This window comes from Dendrobates tinctorius, unplaced genomic scaffold (genome assembly GCF_039654945.1).
Source record: "Dendrobates tinctorius isolate UK_male_01 unplaced genomic scaffold, ASM3965494v1 ptg000071l, whole genome shotgun sequence".
Lineage (NCBI taxonomy): Eukaryota > Metazoa > Chordata > Amphibia > Anura > Dendrobatidae > Dendrobates > Dendrobates tinctorius.
The window spans coordinates 5,429,185-5,449,611 of record NW_027361739.1 but is presented as its reverse complement, the minus strand read 5'-3'; the positions used below and the strand labels follow the sequence as shown (position 1 = coordinate 5,449,611).

Here is a 20,427-nt window from a genome sequence, read left to right as displayed (position 1 = left end):
TGGGATTGTATTGGGCAGGTAATGAGCAGTGCCTGGTTTTCTCCACACATACCGCTTAGAATTATCAACAAAAAGTTCTATCTTCATCTCATCAGACCAGAGAATCTTATTTCTCATAGTCTGGGAGTCCATCATGTGCTTTTTAGCAATCTCTTTGCGAGCTTTCATAGGTCTTGCACTGAGGAGAGGATTCCATCGGGCCACTCTGCCATAAAGGCCTGACTGGTGGAGGGCTGTAATGATAGTTGACTTTGTGGACCTTTCTCCCATCTCCCTATTGCATCTGTGGAGCTCAGCCACAGTGATATTGGGGTTCTTCTTTACCTCTCTCACCAAGGCTCTTCTCCCATGATTGCTCAGTTTGGCTGAATGGCCAGGTCTAGGAAGACTTCTGGTGGTCCCGAACTTCTTCCATTTAAGGATTATGGAGGCCACTGTGCTCTTAAGAAATTCTTTTATAACCTTGGCCAGATCTGTGCCTTGCCACAATTCTGTCTCTGAGCGCCTCAGCCAGTTCCTTTGACCTCGTGATTCTCATTTGGTCTGACATACACTGTGAGCTGTGAGGTCTTATATAGACAGGTGTGTGCCTTTACAAAACAAGTCCTATCAGTTTAATTAAACACAGCTGGACTCCAATAAAGGAGTAGGACCATCTTAAGGAGGATCACAAGGAAATGGACAACATGTGACTTAAATATGAGTGTCTGAGCAAGAGATCTGAATACTTATGACCATGTGATATTTCAGTTTTTCTTTTTTAAAAAATTTGCGAAAATTTCTAAATTTCTGTCATTTTTCAGTCAAGATGGGGGTGCAAGATTGTACATTAATGAGAAAAAGATGAACTTTTTTGAATTTTCCAAATGGCTACAATAAAACAAAGAGTGAAAAATTTAAAGGGGTCTGAATACTTTCTATACCCACTGTACCCCAAAACGAAAAATGCCAGGACCGAAATCATCTGTATTAAGTAAAAAATTAGGGCAGCACGGTGCCTCAGTGGTTAGCACTGCAGCCTTGCAGCACTGGGGTCCTGGGTTGAAATTCCACCAAGGACAACATCAGCAAGGAGGTTGTATGTTCCACCCATGTTTGCGAAGGTTTCCTTCAGGTTCTCGGGTTTCCTCCCACACTCCAAAGACTTATTAATAGGGATTCTAGATTGTGAGTGGTGATAATGTTTGTAAACTGCTGCAGAATAAGATAGCCCTATATAAGCAAGCCATAATAAATAAAAGTTTTACATTTTATTAAGTACAAGATATAAAATGTTGGTAAAATACAGACACAAAGACATTTGTGGGTGAGTAATTGAAGGGATTACAAAGTCTTCCCTTACATAGGGCTATATATATGTACTAATCATGTAAGCATAGTGCAATTAGCCTGTGATTACAATACACAATCAGTATGAATAGCCATATACATATAATTATTATATAGACTATCCCACAGTTTGAAGCATTACAACAACACTCATATATAGTAAACTTTTAGTAAATAACTCACCCACCAGACACCCGTCGCGCATTTCAGAAATGCTTCATCAGGGGTCTGACGAAGCATTTGTGAAACACGCATCGAGTGTTTGCTGGGTGAGTTATTTACTAAAAGTTTACTATGTGTCTTTGTGTCTGTATTTTGTATTTTACCAACATTTTATATCTTGTACTTAAAGTTTAAAACTTTTAACTTAATAGTGATGATTTCAGTCCTGGAATTTTTTGTTTTTGGTATATATATTCAAAACAAATTTTAGGCCGGTTTCACATTAGCGCTTTTTAAGCGCACGCACGGCCGGGGGTAGCTCCGCCCCCGAGCCGGCTCTCTGCCCGGCGTGCCCGCCCCTTGCTTGTAGCGCCGCCTACTAGCGGACAGCGGCGCCTGCGATCGGCGCACCCTATCTTTAGCATAGGGTGCGCAGATCGTGCGCAGGCCGTGCGCTAGTTGCGCTTTGACCTGCGCTGCGCACTTTTGACGGTGCGCCGTGCGCGCCAAAATCCGAAAAGTTTGATTTTGGCGCGCACGGCGCACCGTCAAAAGTGCGCAGCGCAGGTCAAAGCGCAACTAGCGCACGGCCTGCGCACGATCTGCGCACCCTATGCTAAAGATAGGGTGCGCCGATCGCAGGCGCCGCTGTCCGCTAGTAGGCGGCGCTACAAGCAAGGGGCGGGGACGCCGGGCAGAGAGCCGGCTCGGGGGCGGAGCTACCCCCGGCCGTGCGTGCGCTTAAAAAGCGCTAATGTGAAACCGGCCTTAGCTGTTTTTCAGAGTGGAGGGCGAGTTCAGAAGGCAGAAGGGAAGTGGCTCATAAATGGAGAAAGAAGTGAAATTCTCATATAAGCCATATTACAAAGTTTCTTATATTTCATGTACTATTTATGTATACAGTTTGTTAGTTAGTCACAACTTTTCTGTTACTCTCTATCTAGAAGAAATTTGATGATGGTTCTTCAGTGTGCAGTACAGTAGATTATAGACCTCCGGAGCCAGAGGAAGTAGAAGAAACCTTAGAAAATAAAGAAGAGGATGGACCAGAAGAATGCTTTACAGAAGGTATATGCTCACATAACAAGCAAAGGGGATCAAGAATTTTGTAATGAAAACAAAAAATTGTATGACTTAGTTACCATCACTTTTAAAAAGTGGGAGTAATCTTGGCCTGATTATCTATGCAAATAAGGTGTGAGCCAGATTTCTAATTTAGTCCTACAAACATCTATGGCGATAGACAGCACACAGTGCCGCAGTACATACAAAGATATATTCAATTAGGGCAGATAAAAACCATTGATGTAAAAAATGATGGATAGTGACCTCTCCAGAGGGGAGATAATATACAACCTTATCATCAGAACAAGAAAACAGTAAGTTACGGTACAATAATAGATGTGAATGAAATCGGCACTGGTCAGACAGAAAATATTACATTGTTATATTATTACATTGCATATAATTTAATCTGTAAAGTAGACCCTAGTATAAAATCAGTAGAATAAATGCCCTAAGAAGAAAACCGTTTGCATAATCAATAGGTTGGCAATGCCATTAAAGAGTACATGAAATACAAGCCGAGGTGGCTAATATAACACATCCTCGAGCCGAACGTACAAACCCATAATACAGAATCCCCCTCCAGACTAATAGGATTATGTTTTCTGTCCTACTTTTGAACTGAAACCTATTGATTTCCATGTTTTAGTGATCAGAGTGTTATTTATTATCTCCCCTCTGGCCATCTCGCTATCCATCATGTCATTCATTTTTGTTCTAAACTAATAGCATTTGATAGATATATCCTCATCCTGTGACATTTCACGCTGTTTATTGCCCTTTTTGTTTGTAGGGCTTGTTCATTAAGATTGGAGCGACATCTAGGTATGTTTCCACGGTTCGGATATCTTCAGGATTTGCTGCAGATTGGACGCTGCGTACACCCGCAGCATCCAATTCCCAGCAGCCAGATCTTACAGCATAGTGGAGGGGATTTTATGAAATCCCATCTCCACTATGCATGCACGGCCGCATTCAGCAGCCCTGCGTAACCGGACATGCGGCGCGTTTTTATAGACCACAGCATGTCTATTTATCTTGCGGAGACGCTCCGTCTCCGCAAGATAAATAACCCAGTCTATGAATAGGATGCGGTGGTTCCGCATGTGTTCAATGAACACATGCGGAATTACCACGCATAGAAAAGGGGGCAGCGCTCTGGGCGGAGCCGGGTTTCCACTGCGTCCAAAGTGCTGCTTATCCGGACTGTGGACACATACCCTTACTTGCTGTATATTTACTATATAGAAGCTAAGCACTGTTTGTCATGAATTTACAAATTCATGGGAATTTTCCCTATAGTGTCGCTCTGCCTTTTACTCACATTGGTAAGTGCATATTTATTTGATGGAAATAATTGCAACATAGTAACAGGCAATATTGACCCAATAAAATTTCTCTAAGAATCCAAAAATGAATGTGTCGCATGGATTTATGTCTTTTTACATCAATTAAGGAATTTTCTCCTAAGACCTTGTGGGGGCATCACAACACATTAGAAGACCCCAATCAGAGGACAATAAAACATCCAGACTCCTTATCTATGAACTGGTCCAATATCTATGTTTCTCCCTATCCCATAATGATAATTCTGCTTCACGTCACTTGTCTTATCTATTGCATTTTTTCTGTGCTGTGTTGTGCATATATATGTGATTCTTCAGATGTTGTACTAGTCATGCCTGATGAAGAGACCTGAGTAGTCTCTAAAGCTTGCAATGTGTTACCATCTTTTCAGTTAGCCATTAAAAGGTATCAACTACTGAGGACTCTCAATTATGAATATTTTTCTATCTACTGGCTAACACGGTACAAAGATATACATCTTTCCTGTATCTAAGAATCCAATATATTCAATTTCTGTAAATGTTTCTCTATAAACAGTGATAGACATGGAAGAGATGGGGCTATGAAGGAGTTAAAGTAATGTCTGCACCCCCTAACAAAATAGGGGACAATTCGAGAAATGAGCCCTTATTCATCCTGGACCGAACCAGAAACTGGACAATCCTTTTTGTTTAGTCAATGTTGACCTTGTAAAATGGGTGTAACACCATGGGCCCGATTCATCAAAGCTTTTGCTCCAAAAAAGTGGAGTAAAAGCTTTGAAAAGTCACAAATTTTAAAGCAGTTTGGAGTTGCGCCAAACTGTTACAACTTTTGGCACTTTCACAACAGTTTCTCTCAGAGCCGACCTAATGGGTGGAGATGGAAAAAGGGTGTAGCGCGGAGTCACTCCACAGCTTGTCTAATTCATGACGAAGTGTGGCATTCCCTACACCAGAAATCTCACTACAGTACCTGACTGGAGTAAGATTTTTGGTATAGTGCACGGAGGTGCACACTACATGTGAGAAGCTCCAGATTCATGAAGACGTATGCACCTCTTTATGAATCGGTAGTGTCTGACTGCAGCACACCCCCTTTTCAAGATTGATGTGAGCAACTCCGGTCTTGATTAATCGGCCCCGTATGTTTATGTTATTGTAATAATAATTAATGTGTTAATTTATGCTATCATGAAATAACTTTTTGTGTAATATGGGGGTTGAGCGCGGGACAAGTGTGCGACACAAGTATGACTGAATTACCGTAGGTGCTGCCTGACTGAGAGCTTTTGTCAGTATACCTGACAGAGTGGTTGGGCGGCTGGTGAGGTCTGAACTAAGGTCTGACAAGTGGGGAAAAAATCGTCCCACTTTTCTGGATGAAAGATTCTGAAGGATTTTTAAAGTCTTGTGACCCTACCCTTAGAGTCTATAATGCCCTTTGATTTCCAGCTAGTAGTGCCAAGATACTAGTCAAAAAGTGTCCTTTTGTTAACTTGTCTTAACTGGTACAGACAAAAAATACTTGGGGTGTAATATTACCCCCCACTGGATTTTGGTGGCAGCTCTGTGGGGAGTTGAGGGGTTTGGACAATTAAATTTTTTTCCAAATAAATTACTAAAGATGGGTCCATTTGAGACGTATTGAAAAGTAGCGCTACTATACATTTCAGTATGTCTCCCCCTGAGAATAATGTTGGAAAAACCTGTACGTGCGGTGATAAAGTATGAAAGGTAGCAGTTTTTTTTCCTGTACATAGGTGTCTCAGTACGGTTTTTAGTTCCTCCTGGCAGCTGTATATCGGATACTTCTGGTGATCAGTTTGTCAGGGTTGGGGGAATATTTGGATATGCTTCAATGAACAGGTGAACTGAACCTTCCAGAAAAGAGAAGAGAAACTAAACCTTTGCAGACCCTTATCTCTGTAATGGGCTTTCTTCTTACAAGAGAATTTACACAGCAATGCAATTTCACGTCTCAGGAAATCAGTAGGTCCAGATTCAGAACAATTTGTGAAATTTTACCTGAATTTCTGTAAAAAAAATATATATATTGTGTAACGTTTTTGGCATGGATATACAATAAGCGTCCTATCAAAACCTAAGGCTATTTTTATATAGAGTTTTTTGAGGACTTCAGGTTTTCAAGAAGAAAGCACTTGGATAGATCAATATTTTGAGCTACGTTCACATGCAGCATTTTTTAATGCTTTTTTTATGCAGATTTAAAGTTGCTTTTTACAGTACCAGTAAAACCTATTCGCTTTCAGAAATCTAATCCACACTCTTTTTTTTCTGATTGCATTTGAGAACTGCAGCGTTCTTAAAATCTGCAGCTTGTAAATTCTTTCAGCGGATTTTTACCGATAGAAAGCAACAAGGAAATGAAAAAATGATGCAAAAAAACCACAACAATTTTTTGTGGCGTTTTTGTTGAAAATCAATTTTATTAAACTTGTATCGTAAACAAAGCACATGTCATTCTGACCCAAAAATGCTGCAAAAAAAGCATCAAAAATACCATGAAAACACTGAAAAATGGGTGTATTGAACGCAGCGGTTTTACTGCCAAGATAGTAGGTTTTGGCTTCAGAAAAAAAATACTGTGTGTGAACTTAGCTTTGGGAGTTTTTGAGGATATTTTGATTTTCTGAAGGGGCTTTGAAGAGTTTTGGAAAAACATAAAGCCTAATTTAAAGAGGTTTCCTTCAGGATCTTGTTAAAAAAAATAATGACTTATGGGGTATGTGCACATAAAGTGTTTAAGACACTGGTGGAACTTCTAAGGTTTTCCTAGATAAAGCCCTTTAGGAAATAGCATTCTTTTTTCTGAATCGGCTTCGCTGGATTTTGAATGAAGAGTATCTACATCGAAAAAAACTCAGTGTGAACATAGCCTAAGAACATAGCACAAAAAACATGTTTGTTTTTTATTAAATCTTAATAGATACAAAAGTGTAAACTGATTTGTTTCTCACTTTTTCTATTAGGTTATGTTATCATGTTGAGCTTTTGGTGAGTTTTTGAGGTTGCAGATTTTCTGCAGCATTTCTGCGCCCAATAGGGTAAATAAGTTACTTGCATTCTTTTGAAAATACGCAGCGTAAAAAACTCACCAAAAGCTCATCTTGGGAATGTAGCCTAATTAGGGTATTCTGAAGTGGCAACATTTTCACATCGATTATGGATTGTCAAATTCCTTATTGAATCCGCCCAGAGATCACATTTTAGAGATTTCTTGTTGGACATCCATGTTGTTCATGCAGCAGCACATATTTCTGTTGCGTTTTTAAGACCTGTGTTATAAAAAAAAAATATTAGGTAATATTAAAAATAAGGTTAATTGGGATTGGGAGACTGCTAGTATGAATTTGTTTTTGGGTCCTGGAGCATTAAATTCCACCTCTAAGAGCAGAGACACACTGGCGAATTTTTCGTCCGAGAATCGGATGGTAAAACTTGCCCTGGCCGGCACCTCTCCTGACCTGAGCTTGACAGCTGCATAGTAATCCATCACGCTGTCATGCTCAGGTCAGGAGAGGCGCCGGCCAGTCCGTGCTATGCGATGCGATTATCGCATGAGAAATTTGGCAGTGTGACTCCAGCCTAAGATTCTAATCGGTAGATCGGAGAGGCCGGCAGTGGTGATTATCATTTTATATCTATAAATGGATTTCATTGGAGTTCAATCAGACAGTAGAGACTTCAAACAAACCTGCCTCGGGGAGGAATAATATGGAAAGGGTATGTCCAGACCACCAACAACACCATGTCATTTATTTATTTTACTCACTTATATAGCTCCATTAATTCAGCACTTTATAGAAATGAGGAATGTGGGAGGAAACCGGAGGACCCGGAGGGCAAACACGGGGAGAACATACAAACTCCTTGTAGATGTTGTCCTTGGAGGGGTTTGACCCCAGCGCTGCAAAGCACCGGTGCTAACCACTGAGCCACCGTGCTGTCCTCGTCTAAGTATTCACGTCCCTCATGTTTTTTATATATATATATATATATATATATATACATATATATTAACATTTATCACAAATATCACTAGACCAATTTTTCCACGTGGTTCAGTCACAAGACATCTGTCTAACCTGTGATAAGACATCCTTCTGAATTAATAGATGTTGCTTCTTTTTCCTATTTTTCAGCATGCGTGCAACGATTTCCATGTCTGTATGTTGACATCAAAACTGAAAAGGGAAAGATTTGGTGGAACATTCGTAAGACCTGTTTCAAGATAGTTGAACACAATTGGTTTGAAACCTTTATCATCTTCATGATCCTGCTCAGTAGCGGAGCTTTGGTAATTACTAAGAGTTTTTTTTTTTTTTTGCTTCCAAAAATCTGGCTGCTTTTGTACAAAAATAGTTCCTAGGCTATGTATGATATTGAACTATACTTCTATTCATGTCAATGAAGATGAGCTGCATTACCAGGTAGAACCCATGGACGGGAGTGGCGCTGTTTCTATAAGCCTGTATACACCATGTTTAGAGATTGTATAGGAAATCATGGTGCTTTCTTTTTCTTTTATAAATACTAGCTATTTCATCAAATTAAAAGAATTATACCCAAAGTAAGGAGATTTACAGTTTATTTTCCTGAACCTGAAATCAGGGGTGGTCTGACACTAAAATGTATTTTAACCTTAAATCTATATCTATTTAATATCATAATGTAATCTTTTTCCTAATATATGTTTATTACAAATTACCTATTGCCCCCTCACTACTCAATCTAACTGCTTTACTTTTATTTTTTTACTACTTCCTGTGGGATGACTGTTTCAGCATCCCAGCGCATGCTGAGATATTCAAATGATTCCTCATCAAGGGACAGAGGCTGCAGTCCTTGCCACAGCCTTTGTCCCCACCCTTAAACGAAGCATCAATAGTGCTCTATGTAGCTTGCATTGGTTGTCAATTCCAACAAATACTCAGTAGGATCTTGTCACTATGCATTATTCTTCTCAGTCCCCAGTGGCAGTGCACTCCCTTGCCGACACTGATGAGTAGTGACTAGCCAGGAAGAGAGTGCACTGTCAGCGTGCATTATAAGAAGATTACCCGGTGAGCAGAGACCAGCACCACCCCTGCATGTGATGTCACTTGCAGGGGCAGCGCTGGTCTCTGCGCCTTCGTTTTCTCCTTACAATGCACACGAACAGTGTGCTCTGTTACCAGATCCTCACTTCTCATGAGATCACATACTATATATATATGTGTGTGTGTGTGTGTGTGTGTGTATATATATATTTATATGATATTATTGAAAATATTCTCACTTTTTATTTACAGGCATTTGAGGATATCAATATTGAACAGAGGAAAGTTATTAAAACTATATTAGAATATGCTGATAAAGTCTTCTCCTACATATTTGTGCTTGAAATGTTGCTGAAGTGGGTGGCATATGGCTACAAAATTTATTTTACAAATGCTTGGTGTTGGTTGGATTTTCTCATTGTGGATGTAAGTATTTCAAAAGGAGGTATTATTACATTATTACTGGAGCAATACTTACACTCTTGTCACATTTATACCTTACTTATAGGTGTCTTTAATCAGCCTGACTGCCAACTGGTTGGGTTATTCAGAACTTGGCCCCATCAAGTCACTGAGAACATTGAGAGCCCTTAGGCCACTGAGAGCGTTGTCAAGATTTGAGGGCATGAGGGTAGATATTCTATCAATACTTATAATATGTATTTTAGAACTACATGGGTATTTGTCCTGGGCTATAAATTCTGTTGATAAGATGATTGTGACTACTGACTTCATTCATTCATTCAACCTTCTGTATGTCTTTAAGGTTGTCGTCAATGCCTTGCTGGGTGCCATTCCTTCCATCATGAACGTGCTGCTGGTTTGTTTAATATTCTGGCTGATCTTCAGTATAATGGGTGTCAACCTGTTTGCTGGGAAATTTTATCGATGTATCAATACAACCACATCGGAACTCTTCGATATTTCCATTGTGAACAATCGTTCAGATTGCATGGCTCTAAATTTCACCGAGCAAGTGCGATGGGTTAATGTCAAAGTGAATTTTGACAATGTAGGTCTTGGATACTTGTCCCTATTACAAGTGGTAAGGAACTCATTATTTTCTTATATGTGTCTATGGTATAAATAAAACTGTGTAGGACACAAAAATATGTTCCTACAAGGATATAAGGTCTTTTTTGTACCAAAAACAATTTTGCCATTGGGCTGTTTCTGGTATGGCAAAATTGAAGTCAATAAGAGCATATTCAGACATCCATGTAAATTGGGCCGGGATCTGACCTCAAGCACAGACTTTCCGCTGGACAAGCTATTTATTAAACAGGTACCAAATTGCTCACTATAGAAATATTGTGTTGAAATCACTTCTCGGATATCTCTCTCATTTACATACATGCAACTTTCACTTGACTTATTTTTCTTAAGGGTTTTTTTTCTCAAGGGTGTGCCTCCTCTCAGCCTATACAACCGTAAAATTCTTGAAATAAAAAAAAAATTATCAAATTTTTGATATTGGTTTGATCAACCTTTTTGTTACATAAACGGCAAAACCTGACCACCAAACTTGAGCTTTCTGAACACCACACCACCCCTTCTTTCTAAAAGATAAAGAAATAAATAAAGAGCTACACTTGACAGTTGACTGGGCCTAATGAGACAACCGCAATACAACTGGCCCTAACTCCATTCTTTTCCCTGATTAGCTGGATTGTTAGGAGGCGAAACACACTGGGACATCGATAGCAAGAGCTGATAGTAAGGCCAGGGTGAAATTCCAGAATTGTTTTTTGGAGTTTTTCTATTCAAAGTGGGTGCCCCGCTGTTTAGGGGCACCCACTTTGAGCAACTAAACTAGTGAGCAACCATACAGCATTGAGCAGCCAAGCGACTTAAGGTCCCGTTACACATAACGATGTCCCAGCGATCCCACCAACGATCCGACATGGATGGGATCGCTGGGACATCGTTAGGCTGATCGCTGGTGAGCTGTCACATAGACAGCCCCTCCAGCGATCAGGACCAGCGAGCAAGCTGGTTTCTAATGTAAACACCGGGTATCCAGGAGCCGCTGCTCTTGGATACCCGCTGCTTACCTTGGAAATCGGCATACATGCTGGTTTCCAAGGTAAACATCGGGTATCTAAGAGCCGCGCGGCTCCTGGATACCCGCTGTTTACCTTGGAATCCAGCGGGTACGCCGGTTTCCAAGGTAAACAGCGGGTATCCAAGAGCCGCAGCTCCTGGATACCAGATATTTACATTAGAAACCAGCGGGAGACCAGCGATCAAAAAATGGCCCAGGCCGATCGAGCACGATCAGCGATACCCGGCAGGGGGGACGGTCGCTGATCCCCATCACACACAGCGATCTCGCTGGCGAGATCGCTGTGGCGTCACAAAATCAGCGATCTCGCTGTGTGTGACAGGGCCTTTAGGCATATTGTCTCACTACAAATAATGGTATAGCATGTGTGCATTTGGACTAGGCATTTTATTTTAACTTAAAGTACTAGTGCCTTTCTATTTTAACAATATACATATCAATTAAAAACAGATTTGTCAGCAGGTTTCACATTACATACTGCATTCATTGTTTGATAAACCTCTTGGAGCTTATAAGGCTGGTAAATTTACTTTGAAAGTCTGTGTTAGAATGGCTGTATAATTCTGATATCAAGATGAGCATTTTATCAATTCCAAGTGTATTCAATCTCCACATACTTATCCAGTCTGACTCCCAGGTGCAGCTTGTACTGAGCAGTGTGAGGTCTCCGCAGCTAATGGGAGGAGGGTCACTGAGGATTTGTCATTCAGGCTAAGTTAAAACTTTCCAAAAGGATTGTGCAGTCAGTCTAACACGTCTTCCATCAGATCTAAAAGATCTATTTAATAATGTATGTAGATTGTATTGTGAAATTTGGTGACAGATCCACTGTAACTTTTCATTAACTCAAACTATTCTAATTCTGCCCATTTTATTGCCTTGCGTCGCAAATAAAACATAAAAGCACAAACACTATGGCCTGATTCATCACATCTTTTACGCCAGAATTCTGATGTAAAAAGTTTTGAGAAGTTTCCTCTTAATGAATCAGGAACGTCTGATTCCTGCAAGCCACCTCATCGAGACTGGCATGAAAATCGCCGATCTTGATGAATCAGGGTCTATATCTGCTGACTAGGTGTTGTTTTATTCTTGATATTGAGGTTTAATCCTAAACCAGAGAATGGAACTGAGCTGCAATACCAAATGTGTCCTGTGGACCAGTGGGGCGCTGTTTTTTTAGAAGGAATCTGCCTTCCAAATTTGATAGACCTTTTAAGTCTTATTTGAGTCGAACACTAAATTCTTTTTATTTATCATGTATAGGCGACATTTAAAGGTTGGATGGATATCATGTATGCGGCCGTGGACTCAAGGAATGTAAGTAGATGTATTATTTCTCTTGAAATAGGTTTATTAATATTTGTCTGAGTCTCTTACATTCCATATAGGACATTCTGACTTGGGTTTGGGGGGGTTAGGGTCTGGTGAAATAAAATGGAACCTGGGTGCGTCATTCGCTTATTCTGTATTGGCCAGCTTAATTAGACGGCGGGATAAGGCAGAAAACTGAATCTTTTCCAGGGATGAAAGATGAAATAAACACAATTATGTTTCATGTAGTAGATAAAAAATAACGCATAATATATATATAATCTGTACACACATACAAATATAATATATATGTCCTTATATAGTCACACTGATTTATTTTTTCCCTTCTGTTTTAAAGATTGAGGATCAACCTGTATATGAAATCAACCTGTACATGTACTTGTACTTTGTGATATTCATCATATTCGGTGCCTTCTTCACATTAAATCTTTTCATTGGTGTCATCATAGACAATTTCAATCAGCAAAAGAAAAAGATAAGTATTTTAGAAATGTAAAACTACCAATGCGGTTTCACGGTGATTCACAATTCATAGCAAACCTTGCATGACCAGTGGATAGCGATGTATTTAGACCAATCGGATCTTAGAAATGCTTGTTCCTGATTATCCGCCTGTGCAAGAAACATGGCAGCGACAAGCTGACAATAGAACAAAGCACTCATTCGTTGGGTCATCAGATCATTTGTGCTGGCAAAAAAATCATTGTTATTGGCAGCATATCGCCTGATGTACGGAGGACATGTGCTGTCAATGATATGTCACTCTATGGGGGCAGAATGATCATATTAGCAATGGTTTGACAACCAGTGTAAACAGCTTAGTAAACAAGCACCGGATGACTGATAGTTGACTAGTACTCTCTAAGGTGCACCAATGGGTCAAAATTAACAAGTTTATGTAGCATTAGGGCTCCTTCATACGTCAGTTTTTCTCATATGACTGTTGTCCGTGTGTCTCACAGATAGCACTCGTACCTATGATAGTCTGTGGGGTCTTTCATATATCCATTTTTTTTCATCTGACTGAGCAGTCCGCATGGAAGCATGGAGATTTGTCCAATATTGATCCAATTAAACTCACCAAAGTCTATGGTTTCATGAAAAAAATCAGACCACTTGAATTCCATCCGTGTGCTGTGCGATGAAACTCTGATACCAAAAACTGGCACAGTGGACAATCTCTGATGAAAATCAGGTCAAAAGCAGTGATGAATCTTGGACTATTTTTTGCATACAAAAAAATTCACTGATCTTTCAATGAGCCCTTAGTGTGAGTGTATGAAACTGCAAATAACGGACATGTCTTTCTCTTATACTTTGGAGGAAAAGATATCTTCATGACTGAGGAGCAGAAAAAGTACTACAATGCCATGAAAAAACTGGGTTCAAAAAAGCCGGTGAAGCCAATTCCTAGACCGGAGGTAAAATAGATCATCACAGACACTCATATTAATGAAGTAGACTGTTTGGGATAATATAATTCAACCCCAAACAAATAAGTCAAGTAGAGATTGTGCAAATATTGGGACTAAATGTGATCAATTTTTGTTACACATGCGTAGGTCATTTATGTTACTCAGTGACATGTGAGATACTCTGCATTGGCTAATAAATGAGAATCTCAAAATAAAATGAATAAACTCTGACATTCCCAATTACAGGTTTATCTATTTAAGGGCCCCGTCACACATAGCGACGCACCAGCGATCCCGACAACAATATGACCTTGTCAGGATCGCTGATGTATCGCTACATGATCGCTGGTGAGCTGCCAAACAGGCAGCTTCACCAGCGATCAGCTCCAGCGACAGGAGGGTAACAAGCGACACACGTCGCTTAGTTACCCACTGTGTACCTTAGGTACCAGCGCGCTGGTGCAGGGAGCTGGTAAACAAGGTACACATCGGGTTTCTAAGCAGCGTGCGGCACTTAGAAACCCGATGTGTACCTTGGTTACCAGCTCCCTGCCCCAGCGCGCTGGTACCTAAGGTACACATCAGGTTTCTAAGCGCTGCGCGCCGCTTAGAAACCCGACGTTTACCTTAGTTACCAGCGCGCTGATCGCTGGTCTCCCGCCTGTCACACGCAGCGATGCGTGCTGGCCAGCGGGAGACCAGCGATCTAAAAAATGTCCTGGCCATTCCAGGACAATCAGCGCTACCCAGCAGGGGGGCCGGTCGCTGGTCAGTGTCACACACAGCGATCTCGCTGGTGAGATCGCTGTTGCATCACAAAACTTGACGCAACAGCGTGTGTGACGGGGGCTTAAGAACATATCTTTTAATTAGAAGAGTGCCCTGAAAAAACTTTATGGGGGGACCACAACAGTTACAGAGAAATATTATGATAGACGTTAAACCTATGCTTTTGCGCCTTCATTCTGACCTACGTTAGATGATGGCATATCCCACCCTAATTGCAATCAGCTATTATTATGGGTTATCCCATCTTTGGCTGTTGCTGCTGGTAAGCTCTGTGCCTTTTTCATAATAGACCTTTGACGGCATGAGTTCCACCAGTACGTTGACTATTTTGTACGATCATTGTATATTATGTGTAAGGTAGCGCTTATTGTTAGTGTTGGGGAACACTCGCTTGGCAGCGCATTCACGTCACACAGGAACACTTTCCGTTAAAACAGTCCAATGCAGTTTATTTGGCATCATAAACCACACCGTAAGCCATGTTATACTTCACAGGCTTACACATAGTTCATAACATTTCAACATATGGCTTTTCCTTGCATTCCCTAAACACGCTGGACCTCCTCACTGTCCAGTTACTGTGGGCGACCGCACGCCGTACAGTTCATTAATGTTCATAGAACACAACAGGCACCAACAGTCATATCCCAATGTCCGGGGTTACCTCGCTGGAGCTCCGGCTCCAGATGCTGACTCTTTGTCAGTCCTCTCTTTCCCAGGGAAGCTGCCGAACTGGGATCACCGTCCCGGATAACGTCTTTCTCACCAGGCCACCTGACAGTCCAGATCCACAGACGGACAGTAGCTCCCCCAATGCAGTGCCGTTACTGACTCTGCAAACACAGAGGCCTCACCGGGTGCTATTCAGGGATCCGACCCTACTCCCCATGTCACCCAACACACCGGCCACCAGGTCCAGGGCCTCAGCGGGTGCTATTCAGGATGTCCGTCTCCTCCTGAGACTGTCCAACACTCACGCCTCACCAGGTCCAAGGTCGCAGCATGTGCTCCAGGGATCCGATCCTTCTAGCAGAATCTCCCAACACTGACCCTCCAGGACCTTGCACCCTGAACCACTCAGGTACACACTCCCCCCCCATGTGACCAGACCTCAGGCACATTATATGGTACATAACCACACCCATAGGTGAGGTATGGATCACATGGTCATGACCTCACTACAGGTCCTATTCCACACACAGCCATACACACACAGGCTTTACTTTGGGCATTCAGACATGCCCCTGGGTGGGTTTGTAGGTGACTGGTCCCACCCATCTCACCAGCCACCTGGAAGCTCTCCCTACTGCAGCAAACCATCAGCAGTACCTCTGCTGATCAACACATATTTCAGCTTCCGTCACAAGGCACCCACCCTTGTGATACATATCGGCCATTCACAACCCTGCCGCTCACCATTTCCCCAGCAGAATAAAAGAAACGCCTGCATGCAAGTCCTGGGTAGCCCACACAGTGCCCCCTAGCTGTCACAGGGGTCACTGCATCACAAATGCAATTTATTCCACTTCTTTATATGTAATAAACATATAGGAAATGGGACAAACAATGTTCCAAAAGAATGTTTTTTTGTTTTTACTACTAACTGATTTCCTTGCCTTATTTTTTTACACCCTTTTGCCATGCCATGGTTGTACCCGATAAAGAATCCGATCCAAGGAGTCGTCTTTGATTTTATCTCCAAGCAAGCGTTCGACATCTTTATTATGATTTTGATTTGCCTAAACATGATTACAATGATGATTGAGACAGATGACCAAAGTGACGAGAAAGTAAATATTCTCTTCCAAATCAACCTTGTGTTCATCGTTATCTTCACTACGGAGTGCTTCCTCAAAATGTTTGCTCTGAGGTATTACTTCTTCACGATTGGATGGAATATTTTTGACTTTGTGGTGGTCATCATTTCTATAGCTGGTAAGTGTCACTATGTACATTATAATTCTACAAACACAGTCAGAGTCCAAGAAGAGCATTGACCAGCACATAACCCAAAGGAATTTCTGTGTTGTTTAAATCCCTGTGTCGAGTACTGTCCTTGTATTACATTTTCTTGGCTTTACCCAAAGGAAAAAGCTCAGAATGGGTAAAAAAAAGCAACACCTCACTGATTCCATCCCATGCATCTTTTGTTCCAGTGCCGCCTGTTCCCCTACCAGTCTTTACTTCCCGCTGCAGTGGTTTACCTTGTGCTGCTGGCAGAATCCCACAAATGGACTCGAGATTAAGAAGTTTAAGATCCAATATTTATTGGACGGTTATAATGTCTACATGTTTCGAAGTTTCCCAACTTCTTCTTCAGGACATAATCATAGGAAGAAGAAGTTGGATAACTTTGAAAAGTGTAGACATAATAACCGTCCAATAATTATTGTACCTTGAACTTCTTCATCTCTTGAGTCCATTTGTGGGATTCTGCCAGCAGCGCAAGGAAAACAACTTCAATTCCGCACATTTCTCTTTTTCTGATGACCCGTGGTCTGCAGCAGTTGGTATATGCTTAAAAATCATTGCAATTGCAACCCCACCAGGTGAGCGAGCATTTGCTGTTTAATGTAGTGTTAATCGGATAAAACCCGATTTGCACTCTTTTTCCTTCCCAGTCTGTCTTGAGCACTGACATTCTGACACAGAGACATGTGACCGCTGCAGCCAATCACTGGCTTAGGAGGAGTCTTCTGCTGTGGCCAGTGATTGGCTTAGAAGTCATTTTCAGTTTGTCAGTAGTTACCAGGAAGGAAGTAGACACCAGGAAAGGATCCGGAAGTGTAAAATATTATTAGGCTCAATATTTTATACTATTATACTAAATCAGAATCATATTTTAAAATGCCTCCTATTTAATAGATTCAGTTTTTATTGTTCTCATTACTTTTTTTTTTTTCTAGGCATTGTCCTCTCAGATCTCATAGCGGAGTACTTTGTGTCACCCACACTTTTCAGAGTGATCCGACTTGCAAGAATTGGGCGGGTTCTTCGACTCATTAAAGGAGCTAAAGGAATTCGGACGCTTCTTTTTGCCCTGATGATGTCTCTCCCAGCCCTCTTCAATATTGGTCTCCTCTTGTTCTTAGTTATGTTCATTTACTCGATATTTGGGATGTCTAACTTTGCCTATGTGAAGAAGGAATCTGGCATTGATGACATGTTTAATTTTGAGACGTTTGGGAGTAGTATTATTTGCTTGTTTGAAATTACCACGTCGGCTGGATGGGATGGGCTTTTAAATCCAATTCTAAACAGTGGTGAACCGGACTGTGACCCTCATATAGAGAATCCAGGAACTGGTGTGCGAGGAGACTGTGGAAATCCAGCCATAGGAATTGTATTTTTCTGTAGCTATATCATTATTTCTTTTTTGATTGTAATAAATATGTACATTGCCATTATCTTGGAGAACTTTAACGTGGCCACAGAAGAAAGTGGTGAGCCCTTATGCGAGGATGATTTTGAGATGTTTTATGAAACTTGGGAGAAATTCGATCCTGATGCAACTCAATTTGTTGAATACAGCAGAATGTCAGACTTTGTAGACACCTTACAGGATCCATTACGAATTCCGAAACCCAACAAAATTAAGCTGATTACATTGGACTTACCAATGGTGGTTGGAGATAAGATACATTGCTTGGACATTTTGTTTGCACTGACTAAAGAAGTATTGGGAGACTCTGGAGAAATGGATGCTCTAAAAGCCTCAATGGAAGAAAAATTTATGGCAGCCAACCCTTCCAAAGTATCTTATGAACCTATCACGACAACTTTAAAAAGGAAACAAGAAGAAGTTTGTGCCATCAAAATCCAGAGGGCTTTCCGTAGGCATCTTCTAAAGCGTTCGGTAAAGCATGCTTCCTACGTCTACCGTCATAGTAAGGATTTTGACTCGGCCGTTGAGGACGCTCCAGAGAAAGAGGGTTTGGTAGCAGACAGAATAAACTCTGCCTATGGACAATATCTTGAGGATGAAGGAACCAATGGAAGTCAACGTCCACGTACAACTAACAGATTTTCACGCAGCAGTGGAGATGATGTAAGGGAGACAGATGTGTAGCTTCATACTTGAAGACATTAGGGGAGGGTTTCCTCTATACCGGGCAGTCAACTGTAGGAAGTGCATGGAGGAAAAGTCTGTTTCTTCTAAAATGTCCATGACTAGTAGGGTTGCTATCAGCAGTAGACAGAATGAAATAATTTATAGTTTATATAATTGATGTTTCTTTTATTAATGTGATTATAGTTACAATTAAGTGAATTAATTGAAGTAACATACGTATTTATAAAACATGTGCCCTTAGGTGACTTTGTACAGGAAGTCTAATTTATTTCTAATATATTATTTTTATATATTGATATTTTTTGACAGCTGTCATAAATTTACCGTATATACAGAATTTAATGGAACAATTCTTTCCAAGATTTGGAGGACCAAGTCATTGGTTTACCGTGCAATATCTTTAAAGCCTCCTCTAATGTGTATTGCATGGCAGTGACTTGATTTGTCAGAAAGCGCTACACTTCTCCGGCATCTGGAGACAATGTACAATATATATAGAGAGAAAGCTCTTTCATGAAGGCAGCTGCTTGTTCTCCTGCACTATTATCTAATGGAGGGAATGCAGTGAGCACTGAAGGGGCATTTTGCTGTCATGTATTTTTTCTATCAAATATTATTTGCTGATTCATTTGTTAATACCCCTTTATAGGGGTTAAAGCTCAATTTCTCTAAAACATAGCTCCAAATCCCCTGGATAGACAAAAAGTTAAAAGATCGCATTCTGTGGGCCTGCAACCACCACTAGAGGGAGCTTACAGCATTGTCACCATGAAAATGCAGTCCAATCTGCAGGCACCATGTTGTAGAGCAGGAGAGCTGAGCAGATTGATAGATAATTTTATGAGAAAAGATTCAGTAAACCTGTGTTTTGTTAAATCCTCTGCTCTTTCTTGGATTTTTGGTCCAGTGAGCTGACCTACATATAAACCTGCTCAGCTCCCCCTGCTCTGTAACATTGTGCCTGCAGATTTGACTGCATTTTGATGGTGGGTCATCTTTAAGGTGCTTTCCCATTTTGTATATTTATGGCATATCCTCTGGATATTTGTTTATTTTTCTTGCTTATATAGCACCATTAATTTCAATAGCGCTTAACAGAGATAATCATCATAGATTGTCCCATTGGTGGGATCTATTTAGAAAATGGGGCTCCATTGTGCACAGCTGTCATTGGAGAGGTGATGGCAATCACCATATAAATTAAAGGAGAGAGCCGCACATATGTATGGGAAATATGACCACAACTCCACTAACAGAGTGAGGCATCAGGGCCTCATTCTCTAGACCAGGGTTTCCCAACTCCAGTCCTCAAGGCACACCAACAGATCATGTTTTCAGGATTTCCTTAGTATTGCTCAGGTGATAATTGCTTCACCTGTGCAATACAAAGGAAATCCTGAAAACATGATCTGTTGGTGTGCCTTGAGGACTGGAGTTGGGAAACCCTGCTCTAGACAGACACAAATCTCATTGATTGGATCCACATCTGCTATACATAAGTGGCATACCCTGTGGATATGGCATAAATGTACAAGAAGGAATACCTTTTAATATGTCCAGTAGGCAGTTATCTCCTGACCTCCCTCTAGTGGCAGCTATAGAATACAGAAAGGTATCTTTCAGTTCTATCACAGATTTTGAATTGTATCAGTAAAAGATCTCTGACCGTTATAAAGATATTATACAAAACGATGATCAAGAAGTTTGTCATGGTTAGCGCTCAATTGAAAGTACAGGGTGGGCCATTTATATGGATACACCTGGGTGGGCCATTTATAAAGTTGGATCCAAAATGGCCAACTTCAAA

At 40.9% G+C, this 20,427-nt stretch overlaps 1 protein-coding gene across 1 annotated transcript in view; it reads left to right on the top strand.

The window, feature by feature from the left end:
* Positions 1 to 18,867, top strand: part of SCN4A (sodium voltage-gated channel alpha subunit 4) — a 177,115-nt gene extending 158,248 nt beyond the window's left edge. Inside the window, exons 17-26 of the mRNA XM_073582357.1 lie at positions 2,436 to 2,559; positions 8,048 to 8,202; positions 9,197 to 9,370; positions 9,453 to 9,575; positions 9,711 to 9,989; positions 12,276 to 12,329; positions 12,682 to 12,819; positions 13,661 to 13,765; positions 16,213 to 16,483; positions 17,455 to 18,867. Coding sequence (XP_073438458.1) covers positions 2,436 to 2,559; positions 8,048 to 8,202; positions 9,197 to 9,370; positions 9,453 to 9,575; positions 9,711 to 9,989; positions 12,276 to 12,329; positions 12,682 to 12,819; positions 13,661 to 13,765; positions 16,213 to 16,483; positions 17,455 to 18,617 — 2,586 coding nt within the window. The 3' untranslated portion in view covers positions 18,618 to 18,867. The remainder of the gene's footprint in view (positions 1 to 2,435; positions 2,560 to 8,047; positions 8,203 to 9,196; positions 9,371 to 9,452; positions 9,576 to 9,710; positions 9,990 to 12,275; positions 12,330 to 12,681; positions 12,820 to 13,660; positions 13,766 to 16,212; positions 16,484 to 17,454) is intronic.
* The last annotated feature ends 1,560 nt before the right edge of the window (positions 18,868 to 20,427 follow it).